Source organism: Hoplias malabaricus, chromosome 2 (assembly GCF_029633855.1).
Source record: "Hoplias malabaricus isolate fHopMal1 chromosome 2, fHopMal1.hap1, whole genome shotgun sequence".
Lineage (NCBI taxonomy): Eukaryota > Metazoa > Chordata > Actinopteri > Characiformes > Erythrinidae > Hoplias > Hoplias malabaricus.
The window spans coordinates 75786473-75806158 of record NC_089801.1 but is presented as its reverse complement, the minus strand read 5'-3'; the positions used below and the strand labels follow the sequence as shown (position 1 = coordinate 75806158).

The following is a 19686-nucleotide window of genomic DNA, read 5'->3' as shown; positions in this document are numbered from 1 at the left end:
CAATGTTTTATCGCCTGCTGAATGTTCATACGTGACTTGAATACATTATTATATTATCTCAACTAATATATGTAGTTCCCAGTGATTTCATATTTAGATATTAAATAAATTAAAAGATTCAACTAATCACAGCACTTCCTACTTTGTTAAAAAGATAAAACAAGTGCTAATTCATGGATTGTCTGGTTTTACAGCGGAGCACTAACGTAAACAAATCAGAAAGATGGACACTTATACCTCATACACAACTCCTCTACCTACACTGGAGAGTATTGTTACTACACCCTGAAGCACAGAAGCCCACCCCCTCTTTGTGTCATGTAACATACCACACTGTGTAGAATAATGTGGAGAAAAAGTCGGTTAAAAATCAGTTAGCCACATTAGCATTTTTGTCATAGAATCTAATGGAAAACTTAGCACGTCAGGCTCTAATGCATTTCTTTGCTCTTCTTTCTGAATCTGAGTGAGTTATTCTTACACAAACGTCAGTAATCCTCTTATATCACGCGTGTCTTTTAGCGTGCAAGACCCTATAGCCAATACACATAGGCTGATCATGTTTTATCATGACTGTCTGCTTAGATTCTTGTCGTGGTTTGACTTAAAGTTTAAAATACGAGTTCTCTTTGGCTGAAAGTGTGAGTGAGCAGTGAAAGATGTTTCCATCGAATCTAAAATGTCTCACAACGTAGAGCACAGTCGGTCATAAAATAAAGTTTATGCACAAATGTATTGCCTTGTATTACAAAAATAATTTGTGAGCTATAAAAGGTTCAAGATTCCCTGTTGAATTTGTGAAAAATCTGTTATAAATCTGCCTTTCCTCTCATTTTCTCAAGCTTAGCTTGGGACTCGTGTCGTGACGTGGGCCTGTTCTACGCAACTCTAATTGCCCACTGCCCAGAGAAACTTGCTTCTCATTTGCATAAAGTTGGAGAAATCTCAACATTTTGCCACTCGCTTTGTCTCATTTTTGACGCTACCTCTTAGTAGTAATCACATATATTTACATATCACTTTATACAGACAACGCTAACTGTGAGATAGGTTCTTTATTGAAGCAGTTCCTAGTTTACTGTGAACATGAGTCAGAAACTGCAGTATTCCACCATAAGGTGCTGGCCTTTCTAGCTAACTAAAGCCCTTTTCACACATGCACGGAAACCCAGAAGTTGTAAGTGTGAACGCAAACATCCATAACGTTTGTCATGGAATTTACACTGGCTTTATCCCACTAGTGCCCTAGTAGAAACTCCAGGTGAAGGCTGAGTGAGCGCATGTGTGAATAGAGCTGCTAATGTTTCGGAGTACCTTTTGTACATGCTGCTTAGGCAGATTTCTAATTATGTTATCAGCAAGACACTCTGGCTATGTTCACAACAGCAGCCTGAAGACACATGTCTTATACTTCAACATACAACACACTATTTGACTGTAGAACCCCTTATTTTATGACCTACAGAGTGCATTACAAATTGTGTAGGGTGACATTACAGATTCTGCTGATCTCAGTGCAGCAGTAAAAGACAGCTGGCTTCGTTCATCTTCTCGTCCTAATCGTACAGTCTACAAACTGTTTGCTATCATCCAGAGCAAATGTGATGCACATTTCAGCTTCCAACGCACTAATTTTTGCAGTTGTATTACAACGCTTCATCTCCCCCATGTTTTTGTTGTTGATGAAGGAGGCGAAGGAGGAGATTTGTTAACATTACACACAGATACAGGCCACTAACATTTATGAATGTGAACCATTAAGACAGCTAAATCAGATTAGAGCAAAACAATTTTAAAATATCAGAATTGACGAATGAGGCGTGTAATGTCAGTGTAGATACGGTCTGTTTTTCATGAAATTTAAACAAGTCATTAAACAGGTATTTATAACAAATTCAATTCATTCACTGATGATTCAATGATTCATTTGGAGGGACAGTTTTAGTACATATTCCTTAACATACAGAATCAGCAGTTCACCATTGAAACCATCAATTTTATCTGTTCATGAACAGCATGCCATGAAATATGAAAAAGGCTGAACAACATAATACCCTGGGGAAATAAGATACAAACTAAATGTGTAGGGGATATTACATCTAATGATGGTCATTACAACATGGCACTGGTAGTACTGCAGGGTCATTATTGAGCATTCCTACTCCCTCAGGCTAGCCAGCATACGAGCACAAAGATTTACCAATCACTAAAAGATAATTAGGCACCACTGAAGGTTTGAATGGAAAAGAGAGTTTTTTTTTTTTTCCTACATGTGATTGTTGAAAATTACCCATTTAGGAAATGGGCATTTTTATTCCTTACCAAACAAAATATTAGGAATATATTTCACACAGAATTAAACTAGAAAAACACAATGTTTTATATTTACAGCCATTTTCCTAAAGTCAATGTTCCTTTACAACAGATTTCAGTCACTGAAAAAAAAAACAAAAGGCTGTGCTATGAGAGGAGGTGGAGGAAAAGTGTTGAGTAAAGAGGACAAATGAAATAGAGGTGCGCAGAAAGATTGGGGTTGAGGTTAGGAATAACCTGGAACATCTGGAGTGCTGGACCGTAAAAAGTGTCAACTGCCAGAAAACCTGAGGGTCAGTCATTGCACCCTTTAAAAGTGTGAAAACATTTGAAGTCACCCAATCAGTAATTAGCCATAATTTTAAGCAATCTTTCTTGAACATAAAATTGTAACAACTGTGATCAATGGGATTTTTTATAAAATCCAAAAATGCATATTTGGCTGCGTCCGCCATGTCCAATCTCAACACAAACCCAACATCCTACTCTGCCGGTAGTGCGCAAAAGTCTCTGACGGAGAAAACTGACTAAATCATTAGTCAGTCATTCTCATTGAGAATTTTATATACTGAGAGATAATGTCAGAATATTCTGACATTTTTCTCTAAATATTCTGACTTTATTCTTGGAAGTTTCTGACTCAGGGGCGTATGACGAGGGCATGTTTGTTTCTTGACAATTACCATTAATTTACCATACTCCAGGCCCATGAATTTCAAATAACCACCATTATAAGAAAACCCTTGGACTGAGGAATCACAGCAAAAGCCTTCAGGAAAATTCCTGGGATGATGCTTGAATGATTGAGGGCTGTAATGTGCCTGTGTCCAAGAAGCCAAGCGTAGACAGCACTTATCTCTAAAATGTTGCAGAAATAAAAGAATGGACCACGATTGCCAACAGCAAGTCATTACTCTCAGCTAATACACCTATATCATCTCCAAATATGCTATCGTTCTCTCTGCAGAGCTCTGTCAGAGGTGGGTATTAGACCCTAAACTCTTTATATTGAAATAACAGAGTAACCACATGATTTTAGCAAACAATGGTCCTGTAACTACTGGAAGTTACAAGCTGAGTAACAGGCAATAACAGGGAAAAAAAACACTTGCTTGGTGAGTGAATTCTTTTTTTAATTTCATTATTTATTATTTAATTATTTAGTAAATTAAAAAAAAATATTCATTTTATTTAAAGTGTAGTTATGACAAATAACTCTTTGGGCATCTTTTACACATTGCACACACTTCAGACATTAAAAAAAGCAAGTATAAATTTTAAAAGAGCAGGTGTTTGCACCTACAAACATTGTAATTAATCTGGATATTTAAGAAAGAAGTGTTTTATGAAAGATTTACGCACGAATTCAAACACTTGTTTAAAAAAAGCTCATTTCCATCTCAGCAGCAGTACAGTGAAAGCTTAAGAGATTGGCAGCACTGCATAAAAATACATATTTGCAGGTAAAGTGGGTCCAAAAAATAAATAAATAACTAAAAAAAACACAGCAGGTAGTCTTTCTTTTATCAAGTCTTTCTGTGATATTATTGCCAGTTGCAAAGCAGAAATCAGATTACTGCTTGCTCATGTAAACTCTGAGTTTTCCCATTACCTGATTACGCAAGTGCATTTCACACGTTCATCAGATTACCCACAACATCTGATTTTATGGAGTTATCTTATAATTAAGTGCATGTAACACGGTAAGCGCTTGTATCACGGTATGGAAATCTCTCCAAGTAGAAATAGAAAATTAAACTGTCACAGAGTGTAAATCAAGCTAGTATCATAGGAGAGATATGACTTCAACTGTGCCTTTATTTATTTATTTACATTTGCAGATTTCTTTCACCCAGTATTTCACATCCTTCCCTCAGGTCAAAGATTGAAATTCCCTATGGCAAGATAAAACAGACAAGCTGTGTCCAGAAGTGTTTTAATGAACCAATGAGGGATCAATTCCCTACTGATTACTTATTTACTGTGTTATGTAAATCGTGTGGTTATGAAGTGGTATATTTCACATTTGTAATGACTAATCTATGTTGTTGCAGCTCCAAATACATATACATCTAAATTACTTTGACAAATATTCTTACTGCCTAATTGTGTTGAATGGAGTCTCTGAAGTACAATTGGCAAAGAAGTGCTTCAATTTGTTGTAAATAATGAGAACAGTGAAGTAGATCTGATCTAATCTGAAAGAACAGAATTCCAAAGGTCACAGAAGCTTCACTGTAGGTTTAGTGATGTGAAAGCTCAGGTTTAGCTTGGCCAGCCCTAAAGCCATTGCACCTGATTACTATTAAAAACAATTTCACCTAATGTATTACAGCAGAGACATGACATTACTCATAAGTATTCCCGAGCCCTGAAGCTGTTCTTTCTGATGTCAGGAACCTGACGCTGTGGTTTGAGGATGTAATAACGACAGATTTTTGTACAGGCAAGATATTCGCCTGCAGCTCAGCAGTCACGTCTGTAGAAATATCTCATCCATCTTTGTTACATCAGTGGTAATAATGTAAGATGTTAATTTTCACAGAACGGAAAAGAGCTCAGATATGCAAATACATGAAAATATTGTCTTGCAATAATTTTTAATGAAAAAAAAAGGAAACTGAGTTATTAAACTGATTATAGTTTATCTATATTAGTTAATTATGTTAGTTAAGCTAATATATACAGTACTGTGCAAAGGGTTTAGGCACCAGAGATTATAAGACTTAAAAAGCTATTTATCTGAGCAGTACGTGTTTATTTGCCAAAGAACAAACAAACAAACCAACAACAAATTATGCCCTACATTAGAATTTAACCAAATAACATTATTCCAGTGTGATATTCTGTGTGTGAATGTGTTGGTTTAAGTTTTTCCAAACCTCTCCTCGTGGAGTCCATATTATTTGAGGTTATCATCCAATACCTAGTTTTAGCGGTTAATAAATAATGTGTGCTATAATCTTATATTTCTTATATCTTCTGTATATATATATTTTTTTAATTTACTGTGATTATATATTACATTTATACAAGCACCACACTTATTGAGAAAGCATTAGTTTAAATATATATTAAAATCTTAGATGCCCAAAACTTCCGCACAGTACTGTAGCGTCTAGCACTGTAATTGTGGTCCCAGATTTATGTCAGCATAATGTCAGACTTAACTGGTGATACTGTAAATTTCTATCAGTAGTTTGATCAGAGGCGGGTGGATCCCCCTTGAGTGTCTTGGATTCTCCCAAGGTTTCGTCCTCCAGCCTCGAGGGAGTCTTTCCTTGCCATTGTCGCCTTTGGCTTGCTCACATTTGGCTTTGATTCAAATCCATGAATCAAACGATACTAATTATGTAAAGCTGCTTTGTGACAACGTCAGTTCTAATGTGCGCTATATAAACACATTCTGATTTGACTGTTACTGTGGTAACTCGGATCATTGTAACTAGGCAAAGGCTAAACGAGGTCTAATGACAGAGTCTTCACAATGTGATCGGCTTGAATTTGTTTCTTAAACTTACAGCAGGTTGGAAACTGTCAGGGAGAGGTCTAATTAAATGAATCAATTAAAAATGTATTATCAATCCTCCTACAATGTTTGAGATACTGACACTGTTCCAACTCTGACATGTCCACCCTGATCTAGAATCGTGTGCTTGTAGACAGCTTTTGGACAATTTCAACTGTATTCTCACAGGAAGCATACAAAAGTAGCTTATACTCCATTAGGAATGCACTGAGATATGACTGTAAATTTAATCAAAATTCACATGGTCGGACCTGGGTACCATCTATGTCAAATTTCAAACAGATAGCCCTCCATCTTCATATCCTTTAACCCCATCTTTTCTGCCTAGTAAAAACATGTGATACCATCACCACTGTTGTTCTAACATCTGTAAATTTGAAATCATTTCGCATTAGTGTTTTCAATTTTTGAGCATTTTTTTCCCCAAACCTAGTGCTAGAAACTGCTATAAGTCAAACAAAAATTGTTTAATCTTCATGGCTTGTGCAAACAGATTGACTGACAAAATGTCCAGCCCCAAATAATGTCAATGTTTATTTATATTGACATTTGAATTGAGCTTTGAATCTGATTTTTCTAATTCAATTTACTGGCACAATTTTTGCCCCTCACTGGAAGTTTAAACAAGTAATTCTCCAGCTTTTAAACTAGACACACTTTTCAAGATTATAGATCTTATACCTCAATATTGCGCTTGAGTTGACTGGCTCAAAGTTCTGCCTCACAGCCACACAATGCAAGGGTGTAATTCACATCGGTCATAGTCACTCATACACAGTACACACAGACTGCCACATATAAATACAAATTCAGTCATAATATTTATACCTTAGTAACCACTTTGGAAACAGTAGATTTCACTCATACTTCAGTAAAACTAGAACCACCAAACTTCGCAACAATCTACAGGTGTAGTAGGGCTATGTTTGTGAAATACCATCATCATTTTTAAAACGATAAAAAAAAATATATATGGTGATAATATTGATATTCAGACTTGTTTATATAATGACGTCATGCGGTTACACATAATATGGCATACGTTTTTTTACGTTTTACGTTTTTTTAGTCGTTTAGGCACATAGAAGTACGTGTCTGAGGAACTGGCTCCAAAAATGGGAGTGATTTCAGCCGTTTCAAAATATCAGATGTACAATAAACTATGGTGTTATGTAAGAAATGAGAGTATGCCTATTACAGCAGAAGGGTAAACACAAATCACCACCTCAATCAGATTATTTGCTTTTACATTTCTGCTGAAATAGGCACACTTTCATTTCTTACATAACACCATAGCTTATTGTACATCTGATATATCCGTTTCACCACCTCAAACAGAAGCATCTGATTGAGGACGAGGACATTTAAAAAAGCTTTTAGGAAATACAGCACCAAAAATACCACTGAAATCTTGATATACCAGCCATTATGTACAATAACTTGGGCCGGACAATAATTCAATATCAATATATAAGATGTTTCAATAACAATATGACTTCTAAACATATTTTCAACATACATTATTTACAGCATCTGTCACTGACCGAGGGTCATTACAGGGCGCTGTCATCAGTTCATTGCACTAAATTTTAAGAGTAGTTTTAAAAATATTAATACTGACAAAGCCAAGAGGTTGTCACTTATTTATTGTTCATATTGATATCAGAATTATTTCCAATGACCAAAATTAAGACCTATATTGTGATATCAATTTTGGCTATAATCGTCCAGCTCTGATAGCAACAGTCAGAAATATGGGTAGAAGGAGAAGAAAGTCAGTTTGCGAGCATGAATGCACCATTTTTGATGTACAAAGACATTCCAGCAATTCCTTCCATTTTAAACACATTGAAGAGAATGATTGCATGTTACCACGACTACTTAAACACATCATTCATTCATTGTCTATAAGCCCTTATGCAGTTCAGGGTTGCGGTGGGTCCGGAGTCTACCCGGAATCACGGGGAAAAAGGCGGGAACACACCCTGGAGGGGGCTCTTAAACCCATTCATTCATTCATTATCTGTAACCGCTTATCCAATTCAGGGTCACGAGGGGGGGTCCAGAGAATACATCCTGGAGGGGGCGCCAGTCCTTCACAGGGCAACACATACACAAATTCCCTCACACCTACGGGCACTTTTTTTGAGTCGCCAATTCCACCTAACAACGTGTGTTTTTGGATTGTGGGAGGAAACCGGAGCACCCAGAGGAAACCCACACAGACACAGGGAGAACACACCACACTCCTCACAGACAGTCACCCCGGAGCGGGAATCGAACCCACAACCTCCAGGTCCCTGGAGCTGTGTGACTGCGACACTACCTGCCGCCCCGCTCTTAAACACATAAAAATTGCAAAAATCACAGAGTACGCCAAATGACTTTGAAAAATTTACTATAATTTAACAGAAGTAAAAGTTTTCCATGAGTAAATTACACAAAATTTCATGAAGGGTTTTATTAAAATTTGTTTGCATTAACAAAAATACAAAATGGGCTTTTCACCGAGGAAGGGCACGTAATCCCCCAGTATTTTGGGAAATCCATATAAAAAAAGCCCAGTTTCAGCTACTTACTGGACATAAACAATGGCTAGAGACAGACGTGAGCATTTTGGACTTTATTACAAAAAAGGACAAAGCGGAAGGGAGTAAAACAAGCTGAGAAAAAGAGAGAGAAACAAAGCGAGGGTTCTGTGCAAAATAGAAGAAAAAGCTCAGCTGAAAGAAAACAACATGGCCGTTCCTCTCATTATTAGAGACCTAAAACAATGTTTAACACTGAGCTTCCTTGACCTCCTGATACAAGTGCCGAGAGCTGCTGTAAGCACCTGCTCGGAGCACTGCACATTTTTCACCTATTGCCTATTAAAGAACATAACTGATTATATTATTTCTTTCAAGAAGCTTAATCCCATTTACCAAAACATTTTCATAATCTCTAGACTTTTTGTCTAAAGAATGCAAGGATTTCAAGTAAAAAAGCCAATAAAAACAAGCAAAAATCAAACCAAGACTTTGCCTTATGCCCCCCACCTGCCCCCAGGACAGAGGAAGAACCAGGGGCACACACGTTTCTGTAATAAGACTCAAAGGTGGTACTTTGAGGATTTGGTTTGATAGTGTGTGGAGAACTAGTGCACTAGATAGACGGCCTGTGCATTAAAACGCAGATTTCTGCTGGAAACATGACGACCTTGAGGTTAACAAAGACGATGATGCAGAAAGAACTCATGAAAACATTAAAACATAACTAAAAGCACATACACACACAAAACACACATCTCTGAGAGCACAGATTAAATGTAAACAAAAAAGAAGTTGTCTTTTTGACCATACCACCCTCTAGTGGTCAACAATTGCATCAAAGAAATACATGTTCTACGGCCAGCTGACAACTATTCATTAAACATTTCTTCAGAAATCAAGGATATTAATATCCAGTTTGCCACTCCTGTGCTGGAGAAGCCGCCTCTACTCTTCTTAAATGGCTTTACATTATACACTGCTCTGAGAATCTGCCTGTTGGATGTTGGATTAAATTTACGTTTATATTTATGGCATTTAGCAGATGCTCTTATCCAGAGCGACTTAAAAGCTTACTGGTATTACAGGTAGGCCACCGCAGTGTTAGGAGTCTTGCCCAAGGACTCTTATTGGTGTAGCACAGACTGGTTGCCCAGTCCTGGAATCGAACCCAGGTCTCTCACATGGGAGTCAATGGTGTTACCACTGTACCACACCAACCACCATTAGATCTAGATCACAAACACAACTCCAGATGCTGGGGGTGTACTATGGCTCTCCTATGGGCACAATGGACACAATGTTAGCTGCAATCACTCCAGTAGTTCCCTGTCTTATGTAATTTGGTGTTTTCCTATGTCAGCAAACTTAATCCGGCTAACAAACCCTCAGAGTTAGCACAGAAAATGTGAATCAAAGCTGGGAATCACTGAACAAATGATAAGATTTGGCTTTTTGCTTACTGTCTATTACAACTTAGACATTTTTGTACACCGTTTTTGTAACTAGTGGTTAGAGAAATGGGCTGGTAACCGGAAGGTTGTCGGTTCGATCCTCAGAGCAAGGGCCCTTACCCCACAACTGCTCCCCAGGCGGCGTGGCTAGGGCACCCCACCTCTCCAGGCATGTGTGCTCACTGCCCCCTAGTGTTCACTAGTGTGTGTGTGTGTGTGTGTGTGTAAATGTGTTTCACTGCACAAATTGGGTTAAACACACAGTGTAAGCACAGTGGCCAATAAAGTGGGCACAAGGCACGAACACACCCGGGGGGGGGGGGCAATCCTTCAGAGGGTGACACACACTCACACCTATGGACACTTTTGAGTCGTCAATCCACCTGCCAACATGTGTTTTTTTGGACTGTTGGAGGAAACCCCCGCAGACACAGGCAGAACACACCAAACTCCTCACGGACAGTCATCAGGAGCAGGACTTGAACATGACAGCCTCAGGTCCCTGGAGTGCCTGTGTGACTACGACACTACCTGCTGCGCCATGAACACAAATATTAACCTTAATACATTTTGAATTAAAACATAATTGTCGGTTCTATTCAACCATTTAAAGGAACACTGGGTAAGGATGAATGGGTTTTTTGTTTTTGCTCCTGGGGCTCCCCATAGTGTAACTGCCTTTCACAGCATTGTACTGAAGTCAGTATGCAGGGGGAAAGAGGGGTGGATTCCTATCCTCCTCCATAACATTCTTAGTGCAGATTCTGTGGTGCTGAGCCTGGAGTAGCAATGACAGATGCTCTGTTCTCCCTATTAGATTTCAGTGAAGCATCACTGATTTTAAATCTCTTACATGTAACACCTCTGTAACATACCTGATGTTTAGCCCAGTGGTCTGGCCAATATTCTCCCAAGCCTGCAGCTCCTGGCTTACTTTCTGTTAAAAGTAGATAAAGAAAAACATGTAATACTCAATTAAAATCTATATACACGGTATGACCCTTACAAGTCAGCATTGTATACACAGTATGTTATTTAAATAAATATAATACATCGTAAAATATTGTAGCACTGCAATGAGTGACACAAAGACAGTAACTCAACTTTCAAGTACAGAGATGTCTTTGGACTAACAATAATATTACAGCAGCAAATACGTGAATAGAGAATTCGCACTTCACATGCTGACACAAATCTCCTTGGTAGCCAAGTGACCGTGACTCTACTGGGTCAAGCTAGAAGAAGAACTTCCTCTGACAGACTGAGTCATCTTTGGCTTGTAAGGATTCATTTCTTTTGGTATGTGCGACTATAATGACAGTACAGTCCTGCGTCATGTGAACACATCTACTGCTAACAGAAGTACTAGCAGTTGATTTGTTTGTAGCCATAATGGAAAGTACAGCTATTAAAATGAATTTCCCGACCAGATAAATATAAATCCAGGGGATGCTGTAATTTGCTTTCAACTGCTGCAATCAGGCTGAGTACTACCAGCTCTAAAACTACCCTTCCATTCTCTTAAAAAACAATCACCACACAGACATACACCAATCAACCATAACATTATAAACATCTCCTTGCTCACAATCCACTGTTGCTCTGTATACCTAGAAGACAACCACAGAGTAGGTGTGATTTGGGTGGTGGATCATTCTCAGTGCTGCAGTGACACGGACGTGGTGGTGGTGGTGTTAGTGTGTGCTGTGCTGGAATGAGTGGATCAGACACAGTAGTGCTGCTGGAGATTTTATTGTGTCACTGCTGGACTGACAATAGTCCACCAACCAAAAACATGCAGTCAAAAGTGTCCTGTGTCGACTGATGAAGGACTAGAGGACAACTAATCTCATCCACAGACACTCCGCCCACAAGTTGAGAGGGACTTTGTTTCTTTCTGTGTACAAACCTCAGTGTCTCACTGGCCTCACTGTCAGGATTCTGCCAGCTGCATTCTGATTGGCTCTTTGTATGTCTATGGTATATGCATTTCCGTGTATCATTTTGCACTGGTATTGGTTCGAAGCGAATCATCACCTCCTACACGTCATGCCCAACCAGCAGACGTGTGATTGGTCCTTTTGCACGTCACTCAAATCCCTTTTCCTGCAGTAATAGGCTGTTCTTAGCCACATATTAACACATCATTAACCACCAGGTCAGTGTAACCTCACCCAAATCATACCTGCTCATTGGTGGTCCTGACCATCGAAGAACAGGGTGAAAGAAGCTAAATAAAGTATACAGAGGAGCAAACGGACTGTAGTCTGTAATTATAATACTAAAAGCGCTCCTGTACGGTCAGTAAGACTGAGAGTATGGATAGTGAGTAGAAAGAAGGAGGTGGTCATAATGTTATGATTGATAGGTGTAGTTTTAGCTGGAAAATTGTCAACATCACTGTTAAACAAACCCTGAGACCACTGCACAGTCAGCACTGCTAGAGAATCAGAATACTGGCCATAGCAGTATTCAATCTATAACTCACAGAACTGCTATTATCTCTTAGCTAGTCTACAAATAAAAAATGCTCATTAAATGAGTTTTCAGATTTTGGATTTGGTACTTTTTCTCTTTGGCTCTGAGAAGTTCTGGCTCGATTAGGGTGGTTACCTTATTAATGTTAGTATGCACGTGACTCGCAGTGCTGAACTGTACAGCCCTAATATTTTTGAAGGGGAAGGAGATACAGCTGACTATGGAGTGATATAAATCAATATAAACAGAGCTTGTTGAGTAAAAGGGAGAATTTGAAATCACTTTTCACTTTCAACTTATTTTTTTCCCCCCATTTGGCTGAGAAATTACACTTCCAGAAAATAGAGGACTATTTCTATTGCCATTGCAGAGTTCTGAGCTCTTCACCACACAGACTCGCAATAGATAGAGCACAACCCAAATTATAACATGTTCCTCCACACTTTTCACGCAATTATATATTTCCACTAGAAAGGTTGCCAAGTTCTCAATCATGCCAAACTGACATAGCGCAGTTTTAAATTATTCTGAGCAATGGGGATGTGACTCATAATAACCCATATATAGGTTGGCATAAAATATTTAAAGTAGCAATGCCTTTAGCTTGTAAAGAACACTAAAAGAAAGAAGTAACTGACCAATTTTAGACGTGTTTATATGTTTCAGCTTTCCTAATGCGTGTAATTAAACTGAAGCCTAAATTAAATTATTTTCAGACCACAAACATATTCCGCTGGTTTATGTTACCTCTTTCTCCAACTCCAGTTTTAGCTTCTCCTCAACCACCTTCTCCATTCTCTCCAGCTTCTTCCTTAACCCTTCAGTCTCCTCTTTGAGTAGGCTGCAGTTCTCTTTATTCTCTCTGCATAACAAAAACACAGAAGAATTACATAATAAATCATATTGCATCATATCCCAGCGTAAAGGAGTATTTGACAGGTTTTCTCAAGAATGGAGGTGCTGAAGGACGCACAGTAGGAGCGTCTATATGTGTGTTATGAACATGTATCCTTCTCATTAAGCTATGGTTAAAAGTTATATAATATCAGTGATGTCTGTGTGTAGCATTAGTAAAGTTTTGGTTGTCTTTGGTTGTCACTCATTATCTTTTTTTTTTTTTTGAAGTAGTAGATTATAAGGAAGTTGAGGGCTAAATGTTTTTGGTGGGAGGTCTGTTCTCAGAACAGTCTAAAAACTCCAGTAGCTCTGCTGTGTCTGATCCACACCATGTGACGGCAATGCATGAATCGAGTAGCCACGCCCATCTCTGTTATTTTCAACCTCATTATCCAGAGTGAATCCACGGTAAACGTTACTCAGGTTTAGTGGAAAAACAACATTACCCCAGCTCCCAATGGAAAACTAATCCCATCCAAATAGGGATTTAATCATCTAACTTGGTTGAAAATCACAGAACCAAATAAAATATTACAAAAGCTACATTCGCAGAGGAGCACAGCTCAACATTTATAACAGCACTGATAATATACCCTAATACACTATAATGTAGATTAGGGCTGGACAATAATTCAGTATCAAAATAAAACGTTTCCATTAAAATTATATTATTTTTATACACATTTTCAATATTTTAATATATTGTTTACAGCATCTGTCACTGATTGACTGTCATTACAGGGCACTGCCATCAGTTCATTGAGCTCAATTTTAAAATTAGCTTAAAATATTAATATGAAAGAAATCCAAGAGGTGTTTGTTCAGTGGTAATGTCATGTTACTTTCAGTTCCTGGTAGTTTTTCTGTGGCTATTTTATTGTTCATATCAATATCAGAATTATATCGTATTGACCAAAATTAAGAACTACATTGTGATATTAATTTTGGCCGTATTGACCAGCTCTAATGTACACTGTACAGCTGCAAGTTAACACTGAGGAATTCAATAGGAGTCACAATACAAATAAATGTGCAATTCCCTGTTTTTCATTGAATTAACAAAATAATAATAATAATAATAAACTAATTAACCCAATTTAACCTCAAAATAATCAGTTTAATAAGAGATTAAATTCTCCATGAGAGTGTGCTTTAGCAATCAGCAATCAGTGCTTTAGCAATCATTAGAAGATTTTGGGGCTTTTTATCTGTATATTTTCATGATTTCTGAAAGGTGAACAGCATGGGCATGACAATCTAGGGTGTCAGAAATTTGAAAACAGAAACTGTACTAAATACTAAGCTCAGAAAGGAATTATTTTTACGATAATATTAATATTTTCTATTTTTTTTAAAGCAGTGTTCTGACAATGGCTTTAAATATAGTTCTATATGGTTTACATATAGATTCCACTGTAGTCCCTGAGAGAGGCTGAGCAGAATCAAACTGGGGGGGGGGGGCTAATACCTACTGCACAGCCTACTTTATTTATTTTTGTTTGTTTGTTAGAAAAATGTTAATATTTAGGACATTAGTTGGAAAAAAAAACACTTTCAGTCAAATAGACCCACAACTGAAATATTATTGTTTCCTGATATCCTTTCCAAAACCTACCCAAACTTCTTGGTATAATTGTCTCATTTCATGCACATTTACAGTTTTCTGCACTTAAAATGCATGGTTTCATATTTTCCCCACAGTACCTGAGATACAAGTTTTCATCCTGTAGACGTTTAATATCTCTCTCCAGCTCTGGGAGCTTGGCCACTTCGGTTTTCATATTCTTCACAATTATAGAGTCCTGTTCCTGCAGTGCCAAACGCCTTTTCAGCTCCTACAGGCAGAAAGATCCAAGGCATCCCAGCTTAAAGACTCAATCTAAGCCCTTCTAAGTATGATTCCACATACAGAATCTTGTATACATACATGTATATCTCTTAGTAAGCCGAAATGAGGACGCTTTTGATTCTAACAACCATTTATTAAAAACATATATATATGTATATGGTTTAAAACAAACAATGTATGAATGTACCTTAATTTTAAGTTCACTTTCTGTATTGGACAGCAAAGTTGACTGAAGAGACTGGTGCTTCTGAATGGCCTCCTGGTACTTCCTGTTGGTGTAAGACAAGGGAAAATTGAATAATAAGCAAATTAAACAAGAAGTATAAAATTACAAAAGCACGCAGTCTGCAGGTGCTGTGATTCTTCATACTTGCGCTGCATTTCTAGCTGTTCTTGCAGGGCCTGGTTTTCCAAGTTCTGGGTTGAGAATTTAGACTCCTGAATCTGCAGCTTCTGGTTTAGGGTTCGCACCTCATCCTTGAGTTCACTGATCGTCTGAAGCAAAGAAAAGACTCAGTCTAATGAGTTTATTTTCACTGACACGTGAAAACAAACATCACTTTTACCTGTTGTTGAGTAAACATACCTGATTAGCCTCTGAGAGTTTGTTGTCCTTGTCACTGAGCTGTGCGTGGAGTTCCTCAAGACTCCTTTTTAGGGCCTTGTTCTTTTCCACTTGTTCACTTAGAGCTTGGTTAGCTTTTTCTTCTTTCTCCTCAAGGCGCCTTATTTTTGTCAGCAAGTCCTGGTTCTGGTCAACCTGCCTCTGCAAGAGTGGACACAGCTGTTTTCAAAATACAGTATTTGTCTGCAACATTTAGCTAAACCTTATGCTTATTCATTCATTCATCCATTCATTGTCTGTAACCCTTATCCAGTTCAGGGTCGCGGTGGGTCCAGAGCCTACCTGGAATCATTGGGCGCAAGGCAGGAATACACCCTGGAGGGAGCGCCAGTCCTTCACAGGGCAACACACACACACACACTCACTCACTCACACCTACGAACACTTGAGTCACCAATCCACCTACCAACGTCTGTTTTTCAACTCAGCTGATTCATATTGACACTGTGTAACCTGAGTACTTAATTATTGTAACTACTTGTGGATTATTATAAACTTAGCACAAAAAGTAATCAACACCAATCCAAGGAATCAACACAGTGGCATATTATAATTTTTAAACTTGTGAACTGTTAGTCACCTGTAAGTCCCTAGAGCTGGTATTAGCCTCTTTCTCAAGCTCTATACGTGCTCTTTTGTGGCTGAGCTCCATCTGCTGCTTCTCCCGAGTTAGCTGTAATAGGCTGGTATGGGAGCGGATACGTTCAGCTGCCTCCTCCATCTACAAGGTTATGATCATAGTCAAATTAATCAGATAATGAGTTTATTATTGCTTACTAAAATATAATATATAGAGTATAACATTTCATTTCCTTAAATATCCCAGAAAATATAAGAAATAATCCAAAAAAAAGGTTTAGGACCAACCTCTACTCTTTGGGTGTAAAGCTTCTGTAGGTCGCTTCTTCCATAAGCAGGTTCAGCCTCCTGCAGAGAGCGATCTGGGAGGGACATTAAGCTCTTAAAAGACTTCAGTGTGGAAAAGATGGTGGTGTCATCCTCCAGATCACTCATTTTGGAAAATCCTTCAGGCTTTTTAGCTGTAGAGAAGACAACCCTACATGAATAACAAGCTCAAATAACAATCTTGTTTGAGAAAGACTTCAGAAGGTTTGTCCTCTATCTGCACAAAAATGCAAGTGAATTTGGAAAGTAATACACAGTCCGAATCCAGTGACCACCAACCCTCCTGCTGGAGCTCTCTCATCTTGCATCAAACCTGTACTTTTCCCTTTAATTAACACTGATGTACTGGAATCAACCAATCACAAATGACGAAGGAGTTAGTTAGCTGGTATAGATGTCATTTCAGACTGTGTTTTTAGCTAGACGCTAAAGGAAATGCTCTTCATAAACAGGGTTTTTGAATACTAGCATAGTCTAATGATTATGGATATTATAATCATTCAGGGCACAGTTAGATGTTGCCTTTAGTATTAAACACCAATCACAAAAAACAAAATAAAGCTTTTTGGCAGTGTACAAAATGAATTATTATTTGATTTAATAAACAGAAAGCAAGAGTGGATTCAACCAGAACATTGCAAACTATTCAAGAACCACTGCTATGAAGTTCAGCTAAGACTGAAATTAGTAGTGAAAGACACAAGTTCAATATTTGGTGGTGCTGAAGCAATTTGTTAAGGAGTAACATGCAGGTTTTCTGAACCCAAAAGTATCTACTGTACTTCTATTTCAGCTGGATCTGATCCCAGAGACTGGAAGTACAGAAAAAAACTAGATCTGAGTCTAGATCTGAGTTAATTGTTATCCTATACATCAAATATGGGTTTGAAACAGTTTTCGACCAATATGGGTTTTTTGATGGCCGATGCCGATACCAATTTTTAGACAGCAATAGTGGCCAACGGCCGATATGTAAAGCCGATATTCCCATTCCTCAGGCAGTGAATAAACTAGAGACATTATTATGATTTATTTTTAGAGAAAACCCTTCAAATTTTTAAAAGAAACCATTTAGATCCTGAAATATATATGAAGTGGACAAAAGCTTATGAAAACCACAAAAAAATGTAGGTGCTTGTCTTATTTTTGGTTAAAAAAAAATGTTAGTGACTATAAACTGAAGAGTCCCATTACTTTTTTCCTACATTTTAGTGTATATCTTCGTGATCCTGAGAGTCTGACCGTTTGATTGGTGTATGATATGTACACGTTACTCAAATATGGCGCAGTGAAAAATCTGAAAATCTGTACTGTCACTAAAATGTTTTTATAACAATTTCCAATAACAGCAAAAATACTTATTTATCGAGTGAGATTATATATAAAATTGTTAAATAAACAGAAATCAGTGACTTTAAGCTTTAATTTGGTACATTAACTGTACCAAATGAGGGTGTTATCATTTTATACTACATGAAAACCGAGAACGAACATTTGAGAAGTAAGCTCTGGACGCAATTTGGTACATTAACTGTCGACTTTGGACCTGTAGTACTTAAGATATACCGACGGATATATCGCTAACAATGAGTGATTTTTTTTATAGGCGCCGCTGACCAATGAGTGAAATAAGAGGCGAAATAACGCTGAGTTTCTAGGTTACAACTATCAACTCAATCGTTTATGACAGCAGTCATAATAAATAGTGAGAGCTGAAGAAGAGAAAATAATTCATACCGTTTTCTCTGATGAGACGGCATGCAGCTACAGGTTGGAGGCTTGTACTCGTGTACTTGTGCTCAATGATGTCTGTCTGTAAGATGGCAAAATGGATGCAAGGGGCGCTCTAACAGCCAGAATGACGGAGCTGCCCACAGCATTTCCTGTGTGCATAGTGTAAATAGTGGCCTCTTGCACTAATATATCGGCCGATGCTGATTATATAAAAGATGCCAAAAATCGGCCGATTAATCGGCCGGCTGATATATCGGTCGATCACAAATCTGTGCTGTCCTTATTAGCGTGTCCCATTCTATTGGTCAGTACTTCCTATTGTGATTATAAGGTCTAAATATCAGCCAAATGCTTGTGTCAGCCATAGGTACTCCTTAAAGTAGTGGAAATCACAAACATTAGGACACAGAGTTCAATTTACACTGAATTTCATAGTCAGTGAATTTTCTTACAAATATTTTTTCATTATATTTTTATACAGTCATCAGTTAAAGCCCTAATAACTTTTTTTGAGGATCATCAAAATATTGCAGAAGCTATTTCCAAAGAACAAATATCCTATTTCTTCAAATATGTTATGTTTAATGTCAAAATATTCTGGAGTTCTGTGAACTTCCAGTGAATTTAAGAGGACCTTTAAGGTTTAAAAACTCAAACTTGTCCATTTCGCCCATCTAGGTGGACGGGTTTAATACAACATTAATCTTAATTTGTTTCAGCTTTTAAAGCATTCTTACTTACACCAGACCAACTACTTAACCTCAAACGTGTGATTAAATTTATTTTTGTCGGTTCAACTTTCTATATTGAGACAGAAAACCTGTTTATGGTCATTAATATTAGGATTTTAGAACCGCTTTACGTTTGTTATTCCGCAGAAACCTTCAGCGACCTTAAATAATCCCCCTGTAGAATACACTTGTGCTCACTTTCTATTTACAACATTTACCCACTTACATAGAGTGCAACGTAATGTGAAAAAGCTTTTTAAGCTTCCGTTCCACCTTAAATGGCGTAGGAACTGCTGCAACATTTAAGGTGGAACGGATAATTCGAAAAAAAATACTGCCAACTTCAGCTCCCGATAAAGGTCTTCTAAACTGCGAGTAAACCGTTGGTAACCGGCTTCTGGATAGGCCCAGTGCGCAGTCTGTATTTATACAAGTTTATTTAAATAATAAATACGAGTTTTTGTGTGTAGTTTACCTGCAGTTAAACACACCAAATCTCCCTCCTTTCCCAGGTCTCTTCTTCTGTGAACGCAGAACACAGACAGAAATGGTCTGCCACCTACCGCATAGTCAACAATGACAGGGCAAGTCGCAGCAGAAGAATTAAAGGGGCAGTACCTCGAATTTAACACCAAAAACTAG

The 19686-nt window shown here is 37.9% G+C and overlaps 1 protein-coding gene across 1 annotated transcript in view; it reads right to left on the bottom strand.

Annotated features, from left to right (window-relative positions):
• Positions 1-19619, bottom strand: part of mad1l1 (mitotic arrest deficient 1 like 1) — a 98621-nt gene extending 79002 nt beyond the window's left edge. The window contains exons 1-9 of the mRNA XM_066649233.1: positions 19520-19619; positions 16541-16713; positions 16254-16394; positions 15635-15814; positions 15419-15543; positions 15236-15317; positions 14904-15034; positions 13050-13164; positions 10700-10761 (exon numbers count right to left, since the gene is read on the bottom strand). Of these exons, the coding sequence (XP_066505330.1) occupies positions 10700-10761; positions 13050-13164; positions 14904-15034; positions 15236-15317; positions 15419-15543; positions 15635-15814; positions 16254-16394; positions 16541-16687 (983 nt within the window). The 5' untranslated portion in view covers positions 16688-16713; positions 19520-19619. The remainder of the gene's footprint in view (positions 1-10699; positions 10762-13049; positions 13165-14903; positions 15035-15235; positions 15318-15418; positions 15544-15634; positions 15815-16253; positions 16395-16540; positions 16714-19519) is intronic.
• Positions 19620-19686: the final 67 nt, after the last annotated feature.